The sequence below is a fragment of the Pan paniscus genome, chromosome 1 (genome assembly GCF_029289425.2).
Source record: "Pan paniscus chromosome 1, NHGRI_mPanPan1-v2.0_pri, whole genome shotgun sequence".
In the NCBI taxonomy this organism is placed as follows: domain Eukaryota; kingdom Metazoa; phylum Chordata; class Mammalia; order Primates; family Hominidae; genus Pan; species Pan paniscus.
The window spans coordinates 81,953,373-81,974,853 of record NC_073249.2 but is presented as its reverse complement, the minus strand read 5'-3'; the positions used below and the strand labels follow the sequence as shown (position 1 = coordinate 81,974,853).

At 44.3% G+C, this 21,481-nt stretch overlaps 1 protein-coding gene across 10 annotated transcripts in view; it reads right to left on the bottom strand.

Moving 5' to 3' along the window:
* Positions 1-17,774: 17,774 nt before the first annotated feature.
* Positions 17,775-21,481, bottom strand: part of ADCY10 (adenylate cyclase 10) — a 108,803-nt gene continuing 105,096 nt past the window's right edge. For 8 of the 10 annotated variants that reach the window (XM_055112000.2, XM_055112006.2, XM_055112004.2 and 5 more), the window contains 2 exons: positions 19,424-19,612; positions 18,138-18,995 (listed from right to left, as the gene is read on the bottom strand). In XM_055112000.2, coding sequence (XP_054967975.2) covers positions 18,834-18,995; positions 19,424-19,612 — 351 coding nt within the window. In that variant the 3' untranslated portion in view covers positions 18,138-18,833. Of the gene's footprint in view, positions 18,996-19,423; positions 19,613-21,481 lie in introns of all 10 variants that reach the window. The other 2 variants (XM_003824603.5, XM_055112001.2) reach the window with 1 other exon arrangement.

The following is a 21,481-nucleotide window of genomic DNA, read 5'->3' as shown; positions in this document are numbered from 1 at the left end:
TTGTGTTGTGTGCTCATTTTGACCAGAATAGAAAAAGAGATATGCCTTTCACTCATATCATTCCAGCTACACCTGCCTTCTTTTCTTCAAAAATGCCGTCCGTGTGCCTGCTTCTGGGCCTTTGCACATGCTGTGCCCTGGGCCTGAAGCACGCCTTCTGCCAGTATTCCTGTGGTTTGCTCTCTGACTTCCTTTAAGCCTCTGCTCAAATGTTACCTCCTCAGGGAGACCTTCTGTGATATATAAAAGAGCAAGCCCCCCACCCCACCGCCTCAGCCTTCCTGGCCCCCTCAGTTCTGCTCTAGTTACTCTATTTCTCTCCCTCTTTCCCAGTACACACTTGTCTGTTCTCCCCCGTTAGAACATAGTTAACAAGAGACCAGAACCTTGCTGTTTTGTTCACTGCTCCGTCTGCAGTAAGGGGAACAGCACCTGGAACTTAGCTGCTCAATACATGTTACCTGGATGGATGAGTAGGTGGAAGCATTCATCCATTCAGCAACCTACACTGAGAACAATCCTGTGCCAAGCACTGTGCTAAGCATAAGGAAACAAAACAAGACAAAGCTCCTCAAGGAGCTTGCCACAGGGTGGAGGTGACAGGTGACATGAATGGAAGTAACTAGTAGTTACCAAATACTTGGTGTGAGCCAGGCACTTTGCATGTCTTCCTCTATTATTTCTGTGAGTTAACAGTAATGGTACTAATCTTAATCCCATTGTTTGAAAGATTATATGGCTTACCCAGGGCCACTTAGCTAATAAAGGAACAGAGAAGAGGGGCTGGGCCTGTGGCTGCTGTTTGATCCACAGCCTTGTTCCTAACCACTATGCCCTGTGGCCTCTCACACCAAAAGGAAGTACCAAACTGCTTCCTTACTCAAATAACTGTGCTGAAATGCAGTTGCAGTTTTCTCCCAGTCCCTTAGGAGCTGGTTAGAGAGTCCCTTAGGAACTTGAGAGGGTAGTGTAGTCTAGGTGGTAGGCACAGATGTCTGAGAGCTTTAACCTCAGTCTGGAAGACAATGTGGTGACTTAATTTGTTGAGAACTATGTTACAAATAATGTGTTACTAATAAAACATTGAGGCTTTGCAGTGACTTAGTAATTTTATAAATTACCATGGATTCACAATGAGCCCCTGCCTTGCATAACTTTGGGCTTGCAAAACCTAATGCGTTCTTGAGTGGGAGAAGATGAGTTACAGCTGGCAGGAACTCCCCTGGGAGTAATTCTCACATGTGAACAGCATCCATCTTGCGTGATGTGACAAAAAGAAAAGGGATGCTTCCTTCACCACACAAGGGCAGCAGTGAGTGATGGAATCACATTTTTGTCATCTCTGCAATTCCTTCCAAGTCAGCACTAAGTGTCGGAGGGCATCCACCTGCTGGGGCTCTGGTTTCCAAGCTACATAGGGGCCTTGCCAACCAAAGATGGACTTTTTATTTATGAGAGCAGCTTCCACCCCTGAGGGAGCTGAGTTGAGCAGTGTTTAGAGGAAACTCAGATACTCTCTCACCCCAGTTGGCTCCCTTCTGACCCCTCTGGGTAGTTCCTGTGCTAACTGGACTGGGGAACCACTGACTTCATCCTCCCACTGTGCAGGGAAGGCGAGGGAGCAGCCACGGGGAGGAAAGTGGCATCTGTGGCATTGGTAGAGCTGGTGGTAGGAGCCAACCATCTGCTTTTATGGCGGGTTCTCCCCTGCACTTTCCTCTTGCATAGTCAAGATATTGTATGAACAATTTCAATATATTTTGTTTTTTTGTAGAATTACTTTAATGAAATTACCCTTTGATATAATTTGAAAAAAAAATTTTTTTGAGACAGTCTTGCTCTGTCATCCAGGCTGGAGTGCAGTGGCATGATCTTGCCTCACTGCAACCTCCACCTCCTAGGTTCCAGCGATTCTCCCACCTCAGCCTCCCCAGTAGCTGGCATTACAGGCACGTGCCACCACACCCGGCTAATTTTTTGTATTTTTAGTAGAGATGCCCGCCTCAGTCTCCCAAAATGCTGGGATTACCGGTGTGAGCCACCAGGCCCAGCCCCTTTGACATAATTCTATCAGCCTACATTGAAGTATGTCATAAAAAAGAGTCCTAGGAAACTAGCTACTTATTGTACTTTACTGCCAGCATAGCTTTGAGAACGTCATTCCCTGTCATACATTTTTCAATTTTATAAAGACCCACAGCACAAATATCTCTCTGGATTTAATACCAGATGATATGGTTGAGATCTCTGTCGCAGCCTAAATCTGTCGAATTGTGATACCCAGCATTGGAGGTGAGGCCTGGTGGGAGGTGATTGGATCACAGTGGGTAGATTTCTAATGAGTGGTTTAGCACCGTCCTCCTTGGTACTGTTCTCGTGATTGTGAGTTCTCATGGGACCTGTTTGTTTAAAAGTATGCAGCACCCTCCCACTCTGCTCTCTCGCTCCTCCTCCCGCCACGTGAGACGCCTCATGAGAAGCCTCACTACCCCTTTGCCTTCCGCCATATTTGGAAGCTTTCTGGGGCCTCACCAGAAGCCAAAGACGCTATGCTTCCTGTGTAACCTGCAGAACGGTGAGCCAATTAAACCTCTTTTCTTCATAAATTACCCAGTCTTGGGGTTTTGTTTTTGTTTTTTGTTTGTTTGTTTGTTTTTTGTTTGTTTGTTTTTTGAGATGGAGTCTCACTCTGTCGCCCAGGCTGGAGTGCAGTAGCACGATCTCCGCTCACTGCAACCTCCACCTCCTGGGTTCAAGCGATTCCCCTGCCTCAGCCTCCTGGGTAGCTGGGATTACAGGCATGCGCCACCATTCCCGGCTAATTTTTTTTTTGTATTGTAGCGGAGATAGGGTTTCACCATGTTGGCCAGGCTGGTCTCGAACTCCTGACCTCAGGTGATCTGCCCGCCTTGGCCTCCCAAAGTGCTGGGATTACAGGCGTGAGCCACCACACCTGGCCTTCAGTCCCAGGTATCTTTTATAGCAGCGCGAAAACAAGTAATACACCAGGAAAACTGTTTCTTAAGAATATTTTGTTTCATACTAGTCATGTGCACTGACTTGTCACTGATTGTATTTGTCTCTTTGCTTTTGCTATTCTCTAGGTCCTAGCCAAATTTGTGGGTCACTTTCTACCACTGTACACAGATTGTACACTCCATATACACTTTGTACATTAACTTTACTCATAGCTTTATGTGTATCTTGGATTATGTTCAGCTCTATGATCTGTCTCAGTTTTTTCCATTGATACAATAATAGATGTGTCCTGATTTAGATAGAGAAAGTAAGTAGGCAGAGATTCTGGCCATGGCATCAGAGATTCATAATGCCAACCACAGACTTACTCTTGACTCCACAAAAATCATTTCACAAATTCCTATTGTTGCCCAAAAGAGGTGAAAATAAAAGTATATGACTGGCTGAGTGTAACAAAACTACATGACAGGAATTACGACTCACATACAGCCTGGAGTCACCTTTCTGTTACACCCTGTTCATCAGTGATGGAAAGGCAGCTTCCTATGTGCTGAAAGTTCATCTCTCTTATTGCAGGTATGATTTCCACTGGTATTAATGAGCTTGAAATATGAAGGCCACTTAAATTTCCCAGAGGTGTCAAGTGATGTGGGGATTTCAGAGCATGTATCAACTCACTTCAGCAATATTAGCATTTTTGTTTGAAATACCCAGTTAGACAGGAAACTTGAAAGATAATTGTTTCAATTATTTGTATCATCATACTGAAAATTGCTTAAAACGTTCTGGTTGTTCCTTGAAGACATTTAAAGAATAGATCCTATTAATGCCCCATAGGTTGTTTGATCCTTTTGGAAATGAAAAGATTGACTGATGATTGATTGAATTTTCTGCTTTTTATTAAATTGGTGAGATGGCAAAAAAAGAAAAATGTAAACATATACAAAAGAAGAGAGAATAGTAAAATCAACCTGCATACACTTATCTTCAATACTTATTTTATCCAGCCCCTTTTTTCTTTTTTCCTCTTTTCTGAATTATTTTAAAACAAATCCCAAAATCATGTAAGTGCACCCCTACATTCTTCACTGTGCATCTTTTAAAAATGTGGACATTTTCTTACATAATCACAATATCTTGTCACATTTAACAAAAACCTGTCCTAAAACACATTTTTTACAAACAAAATCCTTGGTTTTATATATTATTACCCAGTTAATATTCAAGTTTCCCTTGTCTTAAAAAATGGCATTTTACAAGTGGTTTCTTCCAGTCAGGATCCAAACATAGTTCTGGTAAAGTTTTTTTTTTTTTGCCTATTTTTAAACCCAAAATGGGATCATGGTGCTCTGCGGTTTGCTTTCTTCCCTTAGCATTATGGCAGAGAAGTTTCAGCATGAAGAACTAGGTCATTAGATAATAGCACCTACAGGACTTTGTCTTTTGTAGATGCGCCAGAATATTTTAAACCATTTCTTTTTTTCTCTCTATTTTAAACAGAGTTTCACTCTTGTTGCCCAGGCTGGAGTGCAATGGCGTGATCTCAGCTCACCACAACCTCCACCTCCCAAGTTCAAGCGATTCTCCTGCCTCAGCCTCCCGAGCTGGGATTACAGGCATCCGTCACCATGCCCTGCTAATTTTGTATTTTTAGTAGAGACAGGGTTTCTCCATGTTGGTCAAGCTGGTCTCAAACTCCCAACTTCAGGTGATCCGCCCACCTCGGCCTCCCAAAGTGCTGGGATTACAGGCATAAGCCACCGCAGCCAGCCTTTGCATTTTAAACCATTTCTGAACTTCTGGATAGGTTGTTTCCAGTTGTTTTGTTATTGTCTGTTACAAGTAGTGCTGTAATTGTCATTTGCCTTCATGAGCTATTAAGAAAAAAAAGCCAAATAATTTGCAGGCTCAGAGAAGCAACACAGAATCAGTCACGTCCTTGGCCTTGGAAATGGGATCTAATATCTGAGAGCGATGAAAGTGGCTCGCAAGCTCCCCTGCCCTCCTCACATCCTTCCTAAAGCCATCAGGAGCTGGCCACAGAGGACACTGGCTGCTCTCAAGTTTGACTGAGTCTTGGGTTGTTAGAAAAACAACTGGGAGTGGAAGGCAGGAGGGAGCTCTAGAATCCACGGGAGACCTGGCTGTGTTTGCAAAGAAGAAAACATAGACGTAAAGCTCAAAGGGGTCCGTAGGGAACTGCTGCTTCCAGCTTCCATTTCCTCCTGCAAACAGGATGTGAAGCTATTGTCCCTTCTTGGCTCAGGCTTTTGGATTTGTTTGTCCATCCATTTCTTCACTGTGGCCTTTGTGGAGCTGGCCTTTAGTGTTGCAGAATATAAGGAAGGGCTGGGTTTGTTTGTTTGTTTTTTAAAATCTCCCTACCTCTGTGAAGAGGATGTGGTGCAGATTTGCTTTCAAGCCTTCCCCTCCGTGCTGTGGGGCTGACAAAATTCTGGTTACTTTGCCCTTCGGGGCATTAAATAATTTCAGGTATTTATACCTGAGTCACTGCTCTGCTATGGGAGCAGGGGATAGAACAGCTAAAAACCATCTTAAGGCCTGAGGTTTCTCATTCTCTGATAAGGACTCCAAGGAAACTGAATTTCAATACTAGAGTACATTGTTGGTTCTTTCTCTGCCTTTGAATAGAATTATTTTTTAAATTACAAAGTTTCTTTTAAAAGAAAGAACTTTTAAATATATTTTGTAGGGAATCTCTTAGAATGTACAATAGACTCATAGGAATGTGGAACATTTGGCCGGGTGCAGTGGCTCACGCCTGTAATCCCAACAATTTGGGAGGCTGAGGCAGGCGGATCACTTGAGGTCAGGAGTTCAAGACCAGCCTGATCAACATGGTGAAACCCCATCTCTACTAAAGATACAAAAAATTAGCCAGGGGCGGTGGCATGCTCCTGTAGTCCCAGCTACTCGGGAGGCTGAAGGGGGAGAAGGGGAGAATCACTTGAACCCAGGAGGTGGAGGTTGCAGTGAGCTGAGATCGTGCCATGGTACTCCAGCCTGGGCGACAAGCATGACTCCGTCTCAAAAAAAAAAAAAAAAAAAAAAAGAATGTGGAACATTTTACAAAACCTCGTCCATGATCTTGCTGGCCCAGCAGAATCCCAGATGTTTGTCTATAACGCGTCTGGATGTTCCTATCTGAGAAAAAGCCTTAGTCTTTTACTTGTAAGCTATTCCTGAAGAAGGTTGCCTCAGCAGGGGAAAACTTTCTGAAAAGCTTGATCAAGTACCTGGGTCCCAAGAATGTCAAGCATCTGTGGAACACACAGTTCCCAGCAGCCAGCAAGTCCCACACTGCTCAGTGTCCTGCAGCCAAGGAAGCTGAACTGAGCTCATGGGGTTACAGGAAGATGAAACAACACTGCCTCACTGGCAAGGAGATCACACTGCTGAGTGCTGCCTGAGTCCCTCTGACACACCAGGCTCTTGAAGAGGAGGTCGTGGTAATCATTTAATGCTGACTAATTGAGGTTGAGCAAGAGAGAAAAATACCCGAGGGAGATACATGAAATAAACTTAGGAGGAGAGCTTGTACTTGGCTGGAAATAACTGGCCTTCTTCCATATCCTCTCTAAAAAATACCATAAGAGAAAGTAAAAAAATTGTGGTTTCTATTGTAAATTGTGTTGATTCAAATTAATTTCAAGCTTTTAGATTGTAGTTCTATGGCTACCCATCACACCTCCTCCTCCCATCAGTAGGCATGCCATTAAAGTCACGGCAAAATGCAGGTTCTTCTGGTAGAGGCAGAGAGGTCATATGAAGGAGGATAGAGAAATAGGAGCAGCTTAGCCAATGTAGTACCTGTGCATTAGACTAATATCTAATCTGTTACTAAGCACTAATTTGACATCCTGGAATCACAAGAATTGGATAACTACATATTGATAAAAGGGTTTGCCTCTCCAGCCTGATATATTTTCTCTTATATATTAGTAACTCTCTTCTCATCCAAGTTGATATCATTCTGTGCTATAGAAACATCTCAGTTCAACCTTCGGTGGTTTTGTTTTGGCATGTTAAGGTTAATGGAGATAGGCACAGACCTACACTGTACTATATGGCAGCCACTGGCTACATGTGGCCATTTAATTTTGTTTGTTTGTTTGTTTGTTTTAGACAGGGGATTCTGCTGGGCTGGCAAGATCTTGGACAAGGTTTTGTAAAATGTTCCACATTCTTTTTTTTTTTTTTTTGAGATGGAGTCTCGCTCTGTCGCCCAGGCTGGAGTACAATGGCACGATCTCGGCTCACTGCAACCTCCACCTCCTGGGTTCAAGTGATTCTTCCCTCTCAGCCTCCCAAGTAGCTGGGACTACAGGTGTGTGCCACCATGCCCGGCTAATTTTTTGTATTTTTAGTAGAGATGGGGTTTCACCACGTTGACCAGGCTGGTCTTGAACTCCTGACCTCAAGTGATCCACCTGCCTCGGCCTCCCAAAATACTGGGATTACAGGCATGAGCCACCACACACGACCCTACTTTTTTTTTTTAATGAAAGAGATGGGGCCTCACTCTGTTGCCCAGGCTTGAGTGCAATGATGCAATCACAGCTCACTACAGCCTCAAACTCCTGGGTTCGAGCAGTCCTCCCACCTCAGCCTCCTGAGAGCTGGGACTACAGATGCATGCCACCACACCTGACTAATTTTTTTTTAATTAATTTTTTGTAGAGACTGGATCTTGCTGTGTTGCCCAGGCTGGTCTTGAGCTTCTGGGCTCAATCAGTCCTCCTGCCTCAACATCCTAAAGTGCTGGGATTAGCCTGGGCAACATGGTGATGGTCTCAAACCAAACTGAGGGTCAGGCTGCTATTTCTCGCAGCCCAATAAGGAGATGCAGATGAACTGGGGAGGAAGAGAGTTTTTATTTCTGTAACCAGTTACAGGGAGAAGGCCTGGAAATTATCGCCAGACCAACTCAAAATTACGAAGTTTTGCAGAGTGTATATACCTTCAAGCTATATGTCTGTGTGTAAGTGTGCATTAATCTAAAGACATAAGTGATTAACTTCTTTTAATCTATAACTAAGGTCTGAGTCCTGAAGACCTTCTTCTGGAGCCTCAGTAAATTTACTTAATGTAAATAGGTGTAGGTGCTGGGTTGATTACCCTTATCTTGTCTCCTGTTAAATCATAAAGGTTTGGGGAGTTCCTTTAGATCCCAGTAAACTTGTTTGTGGAGGCCTGGGGAGTTTCTTCAGACCCCCAATAAAACTTGTTTAATCGTAAAAGGGTCCTGTTAAGAATTCCTTCATTATCTTGTCATGCTTCAAGGCCCAGGAAAAGCCTAGGCACAACTCTTGGTGGGCTCTCTGTTACATTCCGCCCTTTGTATAAGGGCACTGGCTCAATCAGCTTTAATGTTTAACCTAGCTACTCAGTCAGAGCTGGGACAGTTGTAATGGAGGCCTGCGTTAGTGAGACCTGGCTTGCCACAGTGCTACCCTGTCTCTACAAAAAAAAATACATAAAAAATTAGCCGGGTGTGGTGGCACATGCCTGTAGTCCCAACTGCTCAGGATGCTCAGGTAGGGGGGCTGCTTCAGCCCAGGAAGCAGAGGCTATAGTGAGCCGTGATTGTGCCACTGCACTGAAGCCTGGGTGACTGAGTGAGACCCCATCTCAAAAAAAAAAAAAAAAAAAAGTGCTGGGATTACAGGCATGAGCCACCACACCCAGCTAAACTTAATTAAAATTAATATTTAAAATTTATATCTCTAGTTACATTACCATACTGCAAGTGTTCAGTGGCTACATGTGTGTCTTGTGACTACCATATTGATCAGTGCAGATACAGAACATTTCCTTCATTGCAGAAAGTTCTATTGGATGACACTGGTGCAGACCACACCAGGGGTTGGCAACGTTTTAGATAGTTGTGTCAGGTTATATGCACACAAGCTCAGAATCCTCCATAGCCTTTTTTTTTTTCATGGTGGGGATGGGGGTACCCCTCACAGCAGTGGTCTGGTGGCTGACACTTTCTGGTGGATAGACAGCATACACTCTTTACTCACTCAATATAATTTATAGCCTATGATGTCCCACACATTGCAAAGTGCTACAATGCATCTGAGAACAAGATAGAGCTTGCTGAAGGTCTTCTAAGCTTTGACCTTATGCCAAGTTCTGGGATATAAAGATGAGGGCTGGCTGGGCGTGATGGCTCACGCCTGTAATCCCAGCACTTTGAGAAGCCGAAGTGGGAGGATTGCTTGAGCCCAGGAGTTTGAGACCAACCTGGGCTACATAATGAGGCCTCTATCTCTAGAAAGAATTTAAAAATTAGCCCCAGCTACTCAGAGATAGTGGGCGGTGGGGGCTGGGGGCAAGGGCGGGAGGGTAGGATGGGAGGATCACTTGAGCCTGGGAGGTCAAGGCTGCAGTAAGCTATGATCATTGTGCCGCTGCACTTCAGACTCGGTGACAAAACGAGACCCTGTCTCCAAAAACTAAAAATAAATTAAAAATAAAGATAAGAGCAACAGAATCCCTGCCATTGATGAGCTCAAAGAGGAGACAGCCACAAACAGCGGCAGTCCTGGAAGAGCCTGGGGGAAAAACAGGGACCAACTGATAAACCCAACCCATAGCAGTCAGAAGCAGGTGCTTTGAGGCAGAAGCATGTGAAAGACTCTGGCACAGACATTCCAGCTGGAGCAACGAGTCACAAGGGTTCAGGGTAGGAGAGTGGGGCCAATGTGGTTGCAGTATGGGGATTTGGGTTGAGCCAGGCCTTAAAAGCCCACCTTCCAGGCTAAGAAATCAGTATGTATCCTGAAGGCCAGATTTGAAGTAGAGTGATAAATGGGGATTGGTATTTTAGCAAGCTTATCCTACCAATGGCTGAAAATCTGAAATCAGATGGAAATTTGAAATCAGGAGACCACTTAATTATGTGGCCATTCCAGAGCTCAGTCAGAGATGAAGGAAATGGTTTTTCAGCAGCAATGGGAATAAGAGGATAGGAGGGCTGTAAGAAATATGTAGGAAAATGTTCAAGAGCATTGGCAAAATATGACTGGCTCTGGGATTGGAGGAGTCTTGACCGCAGGGGCTGGTACCATTAACAGATAGGAAACGTCATGAGCCGGCAACCGGGGAAAGGTGGGGGTGAAAGGCTGGGGTTCGGAGTGCAGCAGGAGGGACAAACATAACAGTCCATTTAGCAAGTAACGAGAACCATGCAAATGCTTGAAATTGTTCAGTCCTTAGTTTACTTAGCCTCTCTGAATGTGTTTGTTAATTTTGAGCATCCTCCTTAAAAAGTCCACCTCTGATTTCAATATGTTCTTCCTCCATTATCTGTCAAATCAACGCCTTCATCTCTGTCTCCACTGATACTTCTTTCTTGCAGGCCACCCTAATTCCAAGCTTGCAACAGCAACTATCTCCCAGTCTTCATCTTGACTCAGCTGTCTTCTAACTCATTCTGGATAAAGAATGGTGGTCCTTCTACTTTTTTTTTTTTTTTTTTTTTTGACAAAGTCTCGCTCCGTCGCCCAGGCAGGAGGGCAGTGGCACGATCTCAGCTCACTGCAACTTCGGCCTCCCGGGTTCAAGCAATTCTGGCTCCCAAGTAGCTGGGATAACAGGTGTGTGTCACCACAGCCGGCTAATTTTTTTTTTTTTTTTTTTTGTATTTTTAGTAGAGACGGTTTCACAATGTAGGCCAGGCTGGTCTTGAACTGACCTCAAGTGATCCACCTGCCTCGGCTCCCAAAGTACTGGGATTACAGGCGTAAGCCACCACACCCGACCCTACTTTTTTTTTTTTAATGAAAGAGATGGGGCCTCACTATGTTGTCCACACTGGTCACTAACTCCTGGACTCAAGCAATCCTTCTGCCTCAGCCTCCCAAATGCTGGGGTTATACATGTGAGTCACCATGCCTGGCCAAGAGTGATGGTCTTTCTAAAACAGAAATATGGTCCATGCACTTCCTTGGGAAAGTCATTCAGTGCCTCCTACTGCTGGCAGGATAAGGTCCCAAACTCTACCACCTGCCCCATAAGGCCTGAGGGCATGCAGCTCCTGCCCGCCCTCTAGTCATCACACACACATCACCCTGCTGAGGAGAACTCCAGCCAGACCAAGTGGGAGGACCCAGGCTCCAAAACTTCTCCAGCACCAAACGCTGTGTCCCAAATCTGTAAAGCTCTTCACCTGGCTGAGTCCTGTTTCCTCTCTCAGGAAGCTTTCTCCAGCCTTCTAAAGCCAGGTTAGGGTGCATGCCAGGCCCCTTCATAGCTATGCGTTTTAATGATCTGTTCCCCCAGCGGAATTCTGAGTGCTTTATCTGTTGTATTAATCCATTCTCACACTGCTATTAAAAACTACCTGAGACGAGGTAATTTCAGAACAAAAGAGGTTTAATTGACTCACAATTCCACAGGGTTAATAGGAAGCGTGACTGGGAGGCCTCAGGAAACTTACAATGGCCGAAGGAGAAGCAAGTACCTTCTTACCATGGAAGACCAGGAGAAAGAGAGTGAGGGTGGAAGTGCCAAACATTTTTAAACCATCAGATCTCGTGAGAACTCACTACCATGAGAACAGCATGGGGGAAACCTGCCCCCATGATCCAATCACCTCTCACCCGGCCTCTTCTCCAACACTAAGGATCACAACTCTAGATGAGAGTTGGGTGGGGACACAGAGCCAAACCTTATCACCCTTAACCCACAACAACCTTATGAGGTGGATACTGTTACTATCCCCATTTTACAAACAAGGGAAAGAAAGCACAAAGAGGTTAAATAACTTACCCAAGGACACAAAGAAGTAGCAACTGGATCCAGTCCAGTGTGGTCCCAACATCGGTAACCACCATGCAGAGTGTTTCTTACTTCTCATTGTAACCCTAGTGCAGAGCCTGACTAGTATAGTTGATGTTAAGTAATTTTTGTTCACCTCCATATTGTTTACTCATTCAATAAATATTAGGTTTCTACTTCTAAGGTAGTCTGTAAGAATTAGCTTGAAAAGATCAAATGAAAATATTATTGGCCAGGTGCAGTGGCTTATGCCTGTAATCCTAACACTTTGGGAGGCCAAGGCGGGTGGATTACCTGCGGTCAGGAGTTGGAGACCAGCCTGGCCAACACGGTGAAACACTGTCTCTACTAAAAATACAAAAATTAACTGGGCGTGGTGGCGCATGCCTGTAATCCCAGCTACTCAGGAGGCTGAGGCAGGAGAATCGTTTGAACCTGGGATGCAGAGGTTGTGGTGAGCTGAGATCACACCATTGCACTCCAGCCTGGGCAAAAAGAGCGAAACTCCATCTCAAAAAGAAAAGAAAAGAAAAGAAAATATTATTTAATGAACTTATTAATTTACACTTTCTGAAGACTTACTGTTTGTGCAGGCACACTGGTCTTAGTGCGAGAAATAGAGAATGAGAACAATACCTTTACCCTTGAGTTGACAGGCATGGGGGTTGTGAGAAAAATAAATATTTTAAAAAGATCATCACTTTTTCATTCCTGTTCCTGAAGCCTTCGTGGATTATTTATGTCTGCCTTCTCCTAAAAATAATTCTATCCAGGATGCCCCGAGGATGTCATGCTGGAAGCTTCCTGTAGGTAATGAGGGGCGCCGCAGTGGTGCTAAGTGCTGAGGCTGCAGGTCTGAAGACAAAAGCCTCCAGAGCGTGACCAGGAATGGTTCGTTTGGCTGCAGCCACAGTAAGGAGCCAGTGCTGCCACCTGCTGGCCAAGAGCAGGTTCGCCCACACCCTTGCTGTTAGGAGGCTGAATCACAGCCAGATGGAGGAGGGAAGGGATTTTATCACAACTCGCTTAGTTTAGAGATGAGGAAACTGATGAAAAAGGGACTTGCCCAAGGTCACGTAACTGGTTTGTGGCATAGTCAGAACCGGAACCAAGTACAGGGTTCCTGCAAAACCTGATGCACGCTCCTCTGGATTCAGGCACATGGAACTTAACCTTCAAATTGCAGTATGGTCTTTTCTCGCTTTTTCCTTTCTCTCTTCCCTCCCCCCTTTCCCTCCCCTCCTCTCCTTTCTCCTCCCCCTCCCTCCTCTCTCCTCCCTTCCCCCTCCCCCCATTCCTCCCCTCTCCTCCCCTTCCCATCTCTCCTCCCCTCTCCTCTCTTTTTTTTTTTTTTTTTGAAACCAGTTCTCATCACTGCACTTCCAGGACAGGGGAAGCACTGGGGAATGAGGCATCCTAGCTCTGTGGAGGGAAAGGGAGCTGGTCAACATATGCTTTAGGTATTTGTGGGTTTGTTTTTAATTAATAAACTTTATTTATAGAGCAGTTTTAGACTCATAGCAAAATTGAGCGAAAGGTAGAGAATTCCCATATAGCCCCTGATCCTACATACTCACAACCTCACCTGCTAACAGCATTCCCCACTACAGCAGTACATGTGATACAACTGATGAACCCACATTGACACAGCATTTTGACCCAAAGTCCATAGTTTACATTAAGAGTCACTCTGCTGTTACACATTCTATGGGTTTGAACAGATGTATAATGATGTGAATCCTCCTTCAGAGTAATGTACAGAATAGTTTCACTGCCCTAAAACTCCCCTAGGTTCCTCCTTTTCATCTCTCCTCCTCCCACCCCACTGGCAACCACTGTCTCCATAGTTTTGCCTTTTCCAGAAGGTCACATAGTTGGAACCATAGAGCATGTGGCCTTTTCAGACTGGCTCCTTTCACTCAGTAATGTGCATTTAAGGTTCTTCTCTCTTTTTTCATGGCTTGATAGCTAATTTCTTTTTAGTGCTGAATAACATTCCATTGTCTAGATTTACCACAGTTTATCCATTCACTTACTGAGGGACATCTTGGTGGCTTCCACGTTTGGGTAATTTAACTATACAGTTGCTATAAATGTCCATGTGCAGGGTTTTGTATGGATATGAGTTTTCAGTTCATTTGGGTACATGCCAAAAAGCACAATTGCTGAATTGTATGGTAAGAATATGTCTGGTTTTGTAAGAAACTATAAAACTGTCTTCCAAAATGGCTGCACAACTTCACATTCCCTCCAGCAACGAGTGAGAGTTCCCATCACTCCACGCCCTTGCCAGCATTTGGTGTCTTCGATTTTGGCCATTCTCATAGGTGTGTGGTATGCTTTAGTTTTTTAGTAATTTGGGAGATGAACTATTAGTTTCAGAAATCCTCACACTCATTAGCACTATCTACCCATAGAATCAAAATCACAGGGAAGCCTGGTAGTGTTGACTTACAGAAAACGTGAATACTTGCCTGCAGTTCACAAAGGGCACAGGGGTGAGACGCATGCTTTTGGCAGCTGTCGGGCAGCTGAGTATAAACCAGACTAAGGTGGTTGGGGCAGAACCCCAGAGTACTGTCCCCTGAGTCTATGTTCAAGCAATGCAGAGTGGCAACCAGAGGATGCTAAACTCGAAGGAGATGACTTGACTTTATCATGATCACTGCCTGCAGTTACCACCAGGAAGGCCTAACACAGGGTGCAGGATATTTAAAGAGAAGGAACAAGTATAACCCAATAAGGAAGGCATAGGCTAGAGATAAAGGCCACCATCCAGAGAGAGTGCCCAAAGGCCTACCTTCCTTTGCCCATCAGCATTTAGACATGCGTTTTAGTTTACTTCTCTCTCACTGGCTAATAGCAGACCACAGTCGGTTTCTTTGTTTCCTGTCTGTACTGTCTGTTCTCTTTAAAGTAAAAAAAACAAACTGTCTAAATACACGATGGGGAGAACTTGTTAGAATACATGTGACAGTATTAAAGGCTAATGCTTATGGATCTCCTTCTGTATACTAGGCAGCAGTTTTTTTTAAGTTAAAATTTTTTTTTGGTTTTTGTTTTTGTTTTTGTTTTTAGTATTTATTGATCATTCTTGGGTGTTTCTCGGAGAGGGGGATTTGGCAGGGTCATAGGACAATAGTGGAGAGAAGGTCAGCAGATAAACACGTGAACAAAGGTCTCTGGTTTTCCTAGGCAGAGGTCCTTGCAGCCTTCCGCAGTGTTTGTGTCCCTGGGTACTTGAGATAGGGAGTGGTGATGACTCTTAAGGAGCATGCTGCCTTCAAGCATCTGTTTAACAAAGCACATCTTGCACTGCCCTTAATCCATTTAACCCTGAGTTGATACAGCACATGTTTCAGAGAGCACGGGTCGGGGGTAAGGTTATAGATTAACAGCATCCCAAGGCAGAAGAATTTTTCTTAGTACAGAACAAAATGGAGTCTCCTATGTCTACTTCTTTCTGCACAGACACAGTAACAATCTGATCTCTTTCTTTTCCCCACATTTCCCCCTTTTCTATTCGACAAAATCGCCATCGTCATCATGGCCCGTTCTCGATGGTCGCTGTCTCTTCGGAGCTGTTGGGTACACATGCAGAAAGGGTGTCACTTCACACTTGGAAGATTGCACAGTGGCCAGGCAGAGGCGCTCCTCACTTCCCAGACAGGGTGGCGGCCGGGCAGAGGTGCTCCTCACTTCCCAGACAGGGTGGCAGCCGGGCAGAGGTGCTCCCCACTTCCCAGATGGGGTGGCGGCTGGGCAGAGGTGCTCCCCACTTCCCAGACGGGGCAGCCAGGCAGAGGCGCTCCTCACATCACAGACAATGGGCAGCCGGGCAGAGGCGCTCCTCACTTCCCAGACGGGGCGGCCAGGCAGCGGGGCTCCTCACATCCCAGACGATGGGCAGCCAAGTAGAGACGCTCCTCACTTCCTAGATGGGGTGGCGGCGGGGCAGAGGCTGTAATCTTAGCACTTTGGGAGGCCAAGGCAGGCGGCTGGGAGGTGGAGGTTGTAGCGAGCCGAGATCACACCACTGCACTCCAGCCTGGGCAACATTGAGCATTGAGTGAGCGAGACTCTGTCTGCAATCCCAGCACCTCAGGAGGCCAAGGCAGGCAGATCACTCCAGGTCAGGAGCTGGAGACAAGCCCGGTCAACACGGCAAAACCCCGTCTCCACCAAAAATACAAAAACCAGTCAGACGTGGCGGCGTGTGCCTGCAACCCCAGGCACTCGGCAGGCCTAGGCAGGAGAATCACAGGAGCCCGAGGCGGGGAGGTTGCAGCGAGCTGAGATCATGGCAGTACAGTCCAGCCTCGGCAACAGAGAGAGACCGAAGAAAGAAGGGAGAGGGAGAGGGGGAGAGGGAGAGGGGGAGGGGGAGGGAGAGGGAGACGGAGACGGAGAGGGAGAGGGAAAAATTGTTTTTTGAGATGGTCTGACTCTGTCTGTTGCCCAGGCTGGAGTGCACTGGCATGATCTCTGATCACTGCAACCTCCGTCTCCCAGGTTCAAGCAATCCTCCCACCTCCACCTCCCAAGTAGCTGGGACTATAGGCGCTTGCCACCACACCCAGTTAACTTTTGCATTTTTTTTTTTTTTTTTTTTTGGTAGAGACAGGGTTTAATCGTGTTGCCCAGCCTCGCCTTGAACTCCTGAGCTCAAGCAATCCACCTGCCTCAGCCTCCCAAAGTGCTGAAATTATTGTTGTGAGCCACTGCGCCCAGCCCTAGGCAGTGTTTTTCATGTAATTCTCAAAAAAAAGAACCCCACACAACTCCATGCAGTATGTACAACTATTATTTCCACTTACAGATGAGGAAACTAAGGCACAGAGAGTAAGTAGCCAACTTGGGATTATGTTCCAGATAATTGGAATATGTCCACAGTGACTCCAAAACTGGCTGCCAAAAAAGTGAAGGCGCATAAGTGGTTTTAATAGGACTCTTCTAGGTAGAACAAAAGAAGTAAGAGTCCTCTCCTATTCCAGATTGGCCAATCTATAGCTCATATATAAGAGAAATAGAGATAAATTTGAATATATTCAGAGACAAGTGATCAGGATACTGAGGGAACCAAAAACAAGGAGCTGGTAGGAGAAGCAGAAGGAACTGGAGATTTTCCTATATTTAGCTTGTAAAAGGCTCAAGAGAACCATGAGAGGTGTGTTCAAGGGTTTGAAGGGGTCAGTGAGGAACAAGTTTAAATTTATTCTGTATGATTCCAAAGAGTAGAACTAGGTCCATTTTTTGGAAGCTAAAGGGAACTTGAATCTTTAGATGGTCAAAGCGATTTTTAAGACAGAAAACACTGTTTCCTGATGGTTTGCACAGACAGCCAGAAAAAGTGGACTTGAATATGCTTCGACAAGGGCACACAATTTCTGGATTTAGGCTCTAGTTCAGCCACTTACTGGCCAGATGATCTCAGGCAAGCCAAAGCATCTGCCATTCTCACCATTCAGGGTTTACAGGGAGAAGATAAGAGCAGGTCCCAGAACTCTCTGTATCTATAAAGAGTTGTACAAATGTAAAGAATTGTTATGATTAAGGCATTAGCTTATTATGACAATGCAGTCGAAATGAATCTGAACTCAGAGACTGTTCCGCTGAGTCTTCAATATGTCCAGGTTTTGTATGTGTCACTCCTTCCACCATGAAGGATTTGAACACAGCTCTATTATATTACAGTAGAATGGGCTCAGTGAGGTTTACATGTGCATCTGTTTTTTCTATTGGACATGTGAGCTTGCTGAGGTCAAGAATTGTGCCCTTCATGTTTTTATATCTTAACCTCCAGTACTTAGTCAGGGATTAGTATACAGTAATGAGTTGGAAAATTGTAGTGGGGTGAATAAGTGAGAGAATGAATAAAGTACAAAATAAGGCAACTAGAAAGCAAGGGATTTCTATACTGCAGCATGGGGCAAGCACGCAGCTTCCAGGATGACAGTTTTGAAGGGGACAATACTTAATCGAAGTTTAGTATTTGATGTGTTTATTTTAAAATCAGTCATCTAATATTAGTTTGTTTTTATTTGTATGGCACATTGTAATTTTCAACACTTTTTAACCTTCACTATCTTATTCAGTATTCACAAATGTACACTAACATAGGGAAGTTATGTGGATCAGGCAGGGTATATGTATCAGGCAGGAATAAAGTGTGCTTATGGCAGAGCTCATGTTAGAACCTAATGTTCTGATTTCTTAGCTTGGAGCTCTTCCCTCCATGCCAGGCCACCAGGCCTCTGTGGCTAACCTCGTGGTATCATCTGGGTCTGTCCAACCTCATTTGTGGAACTCAGTTATGTGATTAGGAGAAAAAATGCACAGCCTTGCTTTTGCATCTGGGAAATGATGAAGAATGAATGTTATTTCTTAAATATAAAAAAACATGTAAACTCTAAATATGTAAAAGATACCTGTGTAAAAATTATTAATATTTTAATTTTTAAAACTTGATCTTTATTTTATATTAAACATATTTATCTGATATTAAAATTTTATTTGATATTTGATGCATGTGGTTAGAGGGGCTAAGACATCACCCTGGCTTTGGAAGCTGCAGTCAGGCCCTACAAACATGTATCTTTTCTAATTCTGTCTTTGTAGACCATGACAAATGTTTGCTATTTGTAATATTGTGCTACCTCCAAAAGACTTAACAATTGGACATTTAAAAATAAGTATTTTCAGTTAACATACTAACTAGAAACATGTCTTTTGCAACACACGATGTCATACCATCTTGAGATTAATAATTTGTAATATGATACAGTTTTGCATGGGCTGAAATAAGCAGGTCAAGCTAAAACAACATGAATGGTAAAAGCAATTTTCTGTAACATTAGGAAGAAGTAAACCATGACACTCCTGACCCTTGTAGGCCCTCCAGAAAGAGAAGAAATCAACATGTCTGCTTCTGTGTCTGGAACAGAAGTGATTATGTAGGAACCTGGAGAGGGCCAGCCATGGAGAAAGGTCAATAATAGATAATCACAAGGACATAGTGCTTATTAAAATCTTTTTTCTTTGACATGTTAGAAATGATTGTCCATGGTATTAGCTCTCATCAGGAATTTGTTTTTTTGAAGATCCTGAATGTTTAACCTGCCTGCTACAATTTTTTCCCATGATGGGAGACTCAAGATCGTCTGAAGCCATTGGTCTTCTTTTAACTCAGAGGTTGAGTACCACGATTCCTGAGAGGAAAGAAACAGAACAAAGAAATCATTAGTGCTTCTTGACTTTTGTAATCAAGGTTAGTCCAATATCAAACAAGGCAAAACGTCTTCGATAAAAACCATGTGAACCCACAGACAAAAACGAATCTTGCTGTCCAAACTAGGATACTGACACAGCCCTCTTTAAATACACACATATACTCATACATTCATTCACTTATTCAACAAAACTGAGTATAGAGCCTTGATCTTGGACTTCCAGCTTCCAAAACTGAGCAGTAGGTTTCTATTGTTTATCAGTGACCCAGTCTAAGATATTTTGTTAACGGCAGCCTGGATAGACTAAGACCTTCCATGCCTGGTGAAACCTAACCAGGCAGTAGGCTTCCGGGCTTCTTTATATGGGTGAGCATCCCCACCCCGGTTTGCTAGCTGATGATACATACTTTGTTCATGTTCAGCCAGCATTTCTCCAGTATATTCCCCTGTGTTTCAGAGAGCCGCAAGGCTGTGTTCAGGAAGAGGCCACATTTCTGCCCATCTCCCATTAATATACAGACGTAAGCCATCAGGTGGTAGAGCCTTGGGCAAAAGACAGGGCCAGTGGTATTTTGAGCCACCAGATTCTCCAAGTTCTAAAGAAAAAAAACCCACAACAGTATATTAGAATTAAACAGGGGTCCTTGACTGTAAGTTATTTCCTTCACAGATGATTTGGGAACATTTCAAGGATTTAAGCAATCAAGTGAGAAAATACATTATAGAGACATACACAGTAGGTATTGGAGATAAGATAATAAATGTCAGGCGGAGTAGCCCCCATGGTCCACTGAGATCAGGAATTGACCTGAGAGATCCCATCATTACTTCTCTGCAATAACTTTTTTAAAAAAAATTATTTTGATTATTATGATTATTAAGGCAGTACAAGTTAATTGTTGAAAAATTAGGAAAAAAAATTGGCCATTTCTGCATGTAAGGAGCTTGGAAATAACCACTTGGTCCTAGAAACAAGTGAAAAGCTGAACAGGCTGGGTGCAGTGGCTCACGCCTATAATCCCAGCACTTTGGGAGGCCGAGGTGGGTGGATCACAAGGTCAAGAGATCAAGACCATCCTGGCCAACATGGTGAAACTCCGTCTCTACTAAAAATACAAAAATTAGCCAGGCATGGTGGTGCGCACCTGTAGTCCCAGCTACTCAGGAGGCTAAGGCAGGAGAATTGCTTGAACCAGGGAGGCAGAGGCTGCAGTAAGCCGAGATTGTGCCACTGCACTCCAGCCTTGTGACAGAGTGAGACTCCATCTCAAAAATAAATAAACAAATAAAGCTGAACAGACTGGAAGATCAACAACTATTCTTGGATCCATAAGAGAAGTGAGAACACAGGGCAAACTGCTGCCCCTAAGACTGGAGAGACAAACAGATGGAGACTCACGAGTGGAAACCACTGTGGGAACCAGTGCCAGGCTAGAAAAACCTGAACTGTAATTGATGAATTACTAGAAACTCAGAGTGGACCGGTCTGGGAGTTAAAAACTCTAGGGAGAAGAGGATTCTGGAGAGACGGCAGAGTAGGAAGTACCAACTATTTGTAGCCCCACCTAGACTATCATTACACTGGCAGAATCTGTCAGAATGTAACTATTTTAGAACTCTGGAGTCTACTGAAGGCTTGTAAATACCAGAGGAAGGCTTGGATGGTAAACTGAGGTTAATTTCAGTTTCAGCTCTTAGCACAGCTGCCTGTCCCCCAACCTCAAAACCTGTGGCAGACAGTTGTTGTGCACATGCTCCTGAAGAACCTGCGTACAACTTGTGGGAACAAGGGTGGGCAAAAAAGACCCTGTCTGAGATATCAGGGATCTGTGCTCTGATCACCAATTGCTGCTTCTGATGTAAGAGGTAGGCAGTCATTGTTGCACCTCTCCCGATCATTGCAAGCCCCTCCCACTCCAGTTGAAGTGACTTCCAGTGGATTTAAAGGGCTATTGCCCTTTCCTCCCCTGCCTTTATTTTTCTCTCCACCCACCCTCCACCACCTTGACAGCCAGACATTAAATACTAGGACATTCAAAAGCAACTGCCTATAAAAGGAAAATTAGAAAGTGACTGTGCATGCCTAGGGAAAGGCACAGGCTCAGAAAAGATCTGGGAAGACCTTAAGTTTGCACCTCAGGCTGATCCTTGGCATAGAGACAGCCTACAACAATAAAAAACAAAAACAACAACAAAACCCAGAAAACCCTGGGGAAGAGGGAGAATTTGATATCCAGAGCTATGATATTATTAGATTCAAAGGTCTAGTTTTCAACAACAACAACAAAAAGGCATACCAAGAAACAGGAAAGCATGGCTCATCCCAAGGGGGAAAAAATATCAAGAGAAACTGTCCCTGAAAAAGACCTAATGGCAGATATCCTACACAAAGATTTTTAAACAACTCTAAAGGTAATCAAAGAACTAAAGGAAAATGTGGGTAAAGTCAAGTAATTGATGTATGA